General features: G+C 54.4%; 1 protein-coding gene across 4 annotated transcripts in view; it reads left to right on the top strand.

The window, feature by feature from the left end:
- The window catches only part of RELB (RELB proto-oncogene, NF-kB subunit), a 28,685-nt gene extending 22,374 nt beyond the window's left edge, over positions 1-6,311 (top strand). For 3 of the 4 annotated variants that reach the window (XM_030298604.1, XM_030298605.1, XM_030298607.1), the window contains 4 exons: positions 2,256-2,471; positions 3,204-3,272; positions 3,394-3,471; positions 5,490-6,311. In XM_030298604.1, the coding sequence (XP_030154464.1) occupies positions 2,256-2,471; positions 3,204-3,272; positions 3,394-3,471; positions 5,490-5,878 (752 nt within the window). In that variant the 3' untranslated portion in view covers positions 5,879-6,311. The remainder of the gene's footprint in view (positions 1-2,255; positions 2,472-3,203; positions 3,273-3,393; positions 3,472-5,489) is intronic. The other variant, XM_030298606.1, reaches the window with a different exon arrangement.
- Positions 6,312-6,496: the final 185 nt, after the last annotated feature.

Genomic DNA, 6,496 nt, shown 5'->3' on the forward strand with positions numbered 1-6,496 from the left:
GGAGGGGCGGAGAGAGAGAATCCCAAGCGGGCTCTGCAATGCAGAGTCTGGTGTAGGGCTCGATCCCACCACCCTGAGTAGAAATCAAGAGTCAGACACTTCACTGACTGAGCCACCCAGGTTCCCCCCACCTTTTGGTTATTACAAGTGTCACTATGACCAATCGAACATTTATGTATAAGTTTTTGTGCCCAGGAATGGGAGGTTCTTAATTTTTTTTTTTTAACGTTTATGTATTATTGAGAGACAGAGAGAGACAGCATGAGCATAGGAGGGGCAGAGAGAGGAGGAGACACAGAATCTGAAGCAAGCTCCAGGCTCTGAGCCGTTAGCACAGAGCCTGACGCGGCTCGAACTCCCAAACCTGATCATGACCTGAGCCGAAGTCAGACGCTCAACTGGCTGAGCCCCCCAGGTGCCCCCCCCCCAGGAATGGGAGGTTCTTACAGAATTTTGAGTGAATGAGCAAATGGTGATTGAGTGGCTCTCTGTGCTGGGCCCTTGTGCTAGGCAGTGTTGGGACATAGCAGTGACAGAGACAGCCCCGGGCTCTGCTCTCGCAGGGCTCCCAATTCAGTGGGGGGATAAGGAAATAAAGACAAATTCCAAAGGTGAGTTATGCTAAGACGGAAGAAGACAAAGCACCAAGACTGAACAACAAGAAGACCAGACATGGTCTGGGCACCATGGAAGGCTTCCCAGAGGAGGTGATATTTGAGCCAAGATCTGAGGAATGCCAAGGAGATTGTGAGGGGCCTGGGATTGGGGTCCCAGAGCGGGGAAACTGTTCTAGGTGTGCAACTAACTAGAGGCAGATGTGAGTCCTGATTCATCGTTCACTCACTGGCCAGTCTTGGGTTGGTGACTTCACCACCCTGAGTCTCCATTTCCTCATCCCTAGAATGAGCTGGTGTCGGGATGTTACGGGATCTCAACCACCCAAGAACTACACTACAAAGAGTTAGCGTTAATGAGAATTTCTGAGTGCCAGGCCTGAAGCTAGTACATTGTATAATGCTAATAAAAGTAATCATACTCGGGGCCCCTGGGGGGGCTCAGTCGGTCACGCGTCCGACTCCGGCTCAGGTCATGATCTCGAGTTTCATGAGTTGGGGCTCTGTGCTGACAGCTCAGAGGCTGGAGCCTGCTTCGGATTGTGTCTCCCTCTCTCTCTGCCCCCTCCCTGCTCGTGCTCTCTCTCTCTCTCTCTCTCTCTCTCTCTCTCTCTCTCTCTCCCTCCCTCTCTCAAAAATAAATAAACATTAAAAAAAATTAAAGTGGCTGTGTAGGAGAGTTGGCACAGTAGATCTGAGACTATTATCCTTTGAAAGGCCTACTTCAAGGGCTGACCCTTGGCTGGCTTTTGGAATCTTGGGTGTCGAGAGGGCTCCCACCATTCCCTGACTGATGGGAGTGGCTCACTGTGTTTAAACTGTTTGCATGGACAATGTGGTTTGTGCTGAACACCTGCTTTGCTTCTGGGAGTCTGGAATTTTGGTATGTGCCAGGCAGACGGTGCCTATGGAACCAACCCCCAATAAAAACCCCCGGGGTGCCAGGGTCTCCAGCGAGCTTCCCTGAGAGACCGCATTTCGCACGTGTTGTCACAGTTTGTTACGGGGGGGGGGGGGGGGTGGGACTCAGCATGTTCTCTGCGACTCCACTGGGAGAGGACTCTTGGAAGCTTGTGACTGGTTTCCTCTGGACTTTATTCCAGGCAAAATCTTTTCCCTTTACTGAGGATGCTCATTACCTTCTTGCTGTAATAAATCTCAGCCATGAGTATGAGTAGATGCTGAGTCCTGTGGGTCCCCTTAGTGAATCACTGAATCTGACAGTGGTCTGGGGGACTTCTGACACTGTGGGGATATTAATTCTACCTGTCGCTCAGGTTGCTTAAAGGATTAAATGAGATAATATACATAAAAAATATTTAAGATACTTAGTGACTAGCACACGAGTAGGTGCTCAACAGGTTAGCTGCCACGATGATAAGTTTTATTCTTAAGACTATCAATATCGGGGGCACCTGGCTGGTTCGGTTGGTAGAGCGTGTGACTCTCGATCTTGGGGTCGTGAGTTCAAGCCCCACATTGGGCGTGGAACTCATTTAAAAAAAAAAAATCAGCTGGAATTGCAAAAACTTAAAAAAAATACTTGAAAAACATCAACATTGATTTGGGGGGAGGCTGAATGTGTTGGGGGCCCAGTGGGCCAGTGTCCTGGCTCAGCTGATGTCCCCACTTTCCCGCCAGAGGATATATCGGTGGTGTTCAGCAGGGCCTCCTGGGAAGGCCGGGCAGACTTCTCCCAGGCCGATGTGCACCGCCAGATCGCCATTGTGTTCAAGACACCGCCCTATGAGGACCTGGAAATCGTTGAGCCTGTGACCGTGAACGTCTTCCTGCAGCGGCTCACCGACGGGGTCTGCAGTGAGCCTCTGCCCTTCACGTACCTGCCTCGGGACCATGGTAACCACAGAAATCCAGGGTGACCCACTGCCTAGAGACCAGGTCTTTGGCCTAGAGGGGCCAGGGGAAGAGGCAGAAGTAAAGTGCAGGTTCATGACTGCACAGACTGGGGTCCACTACTTAACTGGTTTTGTGAACTTGGCCTCTCTCAACCTCAGCCTCCTATGTAAAATGGAAATAATGCTACCTGTCTGATGGCATTTGGGGAGTATTTATTTGTCCCCTCAGCACGTCGGCTCATGCCTGGCCCTGTACTGGCTGGTGCTGGGGACACAGCAGTGACCAAGATAGCCTCAGCTTTGCCCTTGTAAGTGTCATAGTCCTTTAGTGGGGATGGAATTGCTCGGGGGACTCAGGTCACTCCGAGGGGACATCTGACCCAAGCCTGGGGATCAGGGAAGCCTTCCTGGAGAAGGGGATGGCTGAGGACGTGAGGATGTCTAAGCAATTCTTGAGGGAAGCGGTGGGAGGTGGGAAATAGTGTCAAGCAGCTGGAGTCGCAAGTGCAAAGGTCCTGAGGCAGGATTGTGCCTGGCGTGTTCCAGGAACGACAAAGAGGCCAGTGTGGCTAGAAGTGGATTTGGGTTTTTCATTCTGATTAAGATGTGGACATCTATTTGCATTAGTTGGCCAAAAACCGGAGCAAGTCAAGGACTTCCTAAATGGTCTCTGTAATTAACGCTTAATTATAATTATTGATGGATTCCCTTGCCCCTGGTGTCTCCTGAACAGACAGCTACGGAGTGGACAAGAAGCGGAAACGGGGGATGCCAGATGTCCTTGGGGAGCTGAACAGCTCCGGTGTGTCCCTTATGCCCCTTTCCACACCCATCTCCAGGTTCCTGGGAGGGGATGGCTAAGTCCTAGGCTGGGGAGGCGGGGCTGTGAGGGTCCAGGGCTCCTCATCTCCACCTTCCCTTAGACCCCCATGGCATCGAGAGCAAACGGCGGAGGAAAAAGCCGGCCTTCCTGGATCACTTCCTGCCCAACCACGGCTCAGGTGGGTCACGGCACGGGTGGGTCCCTGCCCTCTGAAGCAGGGTGAGGGTGCTTCTGGCCTCTTCAGCGCCCCCCCCCGCCCCCCCCACCTCCCACAAGGCCAGTAACTCACCACTTAGGCAGCAGCCTGAAGTAGAAGGAATAAGATTTCTGGACACAGTCTGGAGGCTCTGATCTCAGCTGGGCCATTGACTCGCTGGGTGACCATGGCCAAGTTGGTCAGAGCTTCAGGGCCTCCTCTGAAGCGTTTCACCATAGGCGTACCTCACGGGCCTTTTAGATTTTAATGTACCTTTTAACGTTTATTTATTGATGTTGGGAGAGTGAGAGCGAGTGGGGGAGGGGCGGAAAGAGAGAGAGACTCCCAAGCAGGCTCCACGCTCAGCGCACGGCCCGACAGAGAGGCAGACGGGGGGGTCTTACCCGAGGTCACCCACCTGGTCTGTGATGGGGCGGGGAGCTGTACGTGGCCATCTGTGTAGGTTGGTGGTGAAGCGCTGTGTGAAGGAGGTCGCCGGGAGTGGATGGCAGGCAGGTGGGGGTGGGTGTGAGGGCCAGCCAACTCTCACTGAGAGCCTCTCTAAGCCAGCCACCCTCTGGCCTGTTCGACCCCTGCCTTCATCTAAACTCACACGCCAGCTTCCACTTCCCATGAGCCGCAGCCCCATCTGGCTGCCATCAGAAGCCTCCCCACCCACTGACCGCCAGCTGGAAGAACGCCGCCCACCCCCCCAGTACCCCAGCCACCCAGCTCCCAGCCAGAGTCAGCTGAACCTGGACCCAGCCAGCCCCACCCTGGAGGTTTCAAGCGTCACCTGTTATTCCCTCTACCCACTGCCCCTGGTAACCAGTGCCTCCAGAGCTCCACCCATAGCAACCACCAATCCCAGCCTCTCCTCATGAGCCACCTGCCATTCATCTGCCTCCTCCATCACCCCAGTTTCCCAGTGCCTAAAGTCCCCCTCTCTCATCCTTGGGGCAGAGCTGCTCTGGCCTGATAGTATAATGGTTAGGAGCATGGCCTCATGGGATCAGACGGAGTTTGAATTCTGAGGCCCGAATTTAGCCACGGTGAGACTTCCATGTGACTCCTTGGGACCTCGTCTGTCAGACGGAAACTCTACCTCTTAAGGTCCCTTTTAGAATTTAGTGAGGTCATGTCCCACAGCACAGTGGCTGGCACAGAGTTCATGCTCAGATCTTAGGAACTTGCCAGAGATCGGGAATGCCACCTGCATTTGTTATGATCATGTTTAGCTGCGTTCACAGCAAAACCCAAATTAACAGGGGCTTTGACAAGGTAGAACTTTATGTCTTCTCTCAGATAATCAGCGATAGACAGTCCTGGGATGGTTTGGAGGCTGTATGATCATCAGAGACCCAAGCAAGCTCCAGCCATTTTCACCTCACAGTTTCTATCTCATGGTCCAATGTGGCTGCCCCAGCTCCAGCCATCATGCCCACATTCCAGCGAGGAAAACTTAGTCACATAACCACATTAAGCTGTAAGCGAGGCTGGGAAATAGAGTCCCAGTAGTCCTGGGTCTCTTTCTGAGATAAGCATAATATACCTTTGCTGGTGAGGTTTGTCTTGTTGCAAAGAGAGACTCTCCTATGATGACACATAATTTTACCTTCCAATTTGGGGACTGGTGACTCCTCATTTGGGTCTCCCATGTGCGGGGATTTCTTTTCGGGTTGTGTCTATAATGGGGGGGGGGGTAGGCGGAGGGGCTTTAGAGCCTCTTCGGCTTTCCTATTTTTTGGAAAAACTCCCTAGCACTGCAGGAACATTGTTTGAACCCTGGGTCTACAACTCGCCAGCTATGTGTGAGTGAATTATGTTGCCTCAGTTTGCTTATTGAGAATGGTGATAGTCCCTACTCCAAGGGTCTCCTTGGGATGAACAGAGGCCACAGTAATAACGCATTTAGCACTATCGGGGCATTCGAGATAGAACCGGGCCAGAAGTTGACCCTGAAGCCTGCCCTGCTTCCTTCGGTCTTTTCATCCCTGCAGGCCCGTTCCTCCCGCCGTCAGCCCTGCTGCCGGATACAGACTTCTTCCCTGGCCCCGTGTCCCTACCCGGCCTGGAGCCCCCAGGGGGGCCGGACCTCCTGGACGACAGCTTTGCCTACGATGACGCCACAGCCCCCACACTCTTCACCATGCTGGACATGTTGCCCCCGGCGCCGCCACTCGCCAGCGCTGTCACGGGCAACGGGGCTGCAGGGCCCACTGTTGGAGAGCCTTCCGGCCCCGAGCCAATGACACTGGACTCATACCAGGCCCCAGGCCCCGGGGACGGGGGCACTGCCAGCCTTGTGGGCAGCAACATGTTCCCCAACCAGTACCGCGAGGTCGGATTTGGGGGAGGGCTCCTGTCCCCGGGGCCCGAGGCCACGTAGCCCCGAGGTGCTGGAGGAGAGAGGCGCTGGGCGGGGAGGGAAGTAGGTAGAAGGAGCCCTGAAAACCCAACCAGGATGTCCAGCACCTCCATCCCCTTGGGCCACCCTTGGTCAGTCTTCCGACCTCCTCATCCTTCTGAATGGGACATGTTCAGCGCTGGTCAGAAGCTCCGTAGCACCGGTTTCCCCTGAGCCCATTTTACAAATGAGAAAACCGAGTCCGGAGAGGAAAAGGGGCTTGGCTCCCATGCACCAGCTTGTAAAGCTGCCTCAACCCCCACAAGAGGGGGGCACCTTCTCCAGGCGGATTCTGGAGTGTACATATGGGAGAAGGGTGCAGACCCTCAGCTCTCCTTCCCCAAGCCTGAAGGTGGGGGATACAGATTGTTTGTTTTGAGTCTTCCCAATAAAGATGAGTTTTTGAGCCTCGGGAGTCTGGTCTCTCCTCCGCTTGGGAAACACCCCGGGCCCTCACGCACAAACCCTCCGGGAAGTCCTTGCCTCCGCCTCTCACGCCTCCGTCCTCCAGGCCCCGCCCCTCCTCTTCAGGGCACGCCCTTCGCGTCGGCGGAAGCGCGCTGCGCCACGTTCCGCCCCTGCCTTTCGCGCGGCCTCCCA

Source organism: Lynx canadensis, chromosome E2, assembly GCF_007474595.2.
Source record: "Lynx canadensis isolate LIC74 chromosome E2, mLynCan4.pri.v2, whole genome shotgun sequence".
Taxonomy (NCBI): domain Eukaryota; kingdom Metazoa; phylum Chordata; class Mammalia; order Carnivora; family Felidae; genus Lynx; species Lynx canadensis.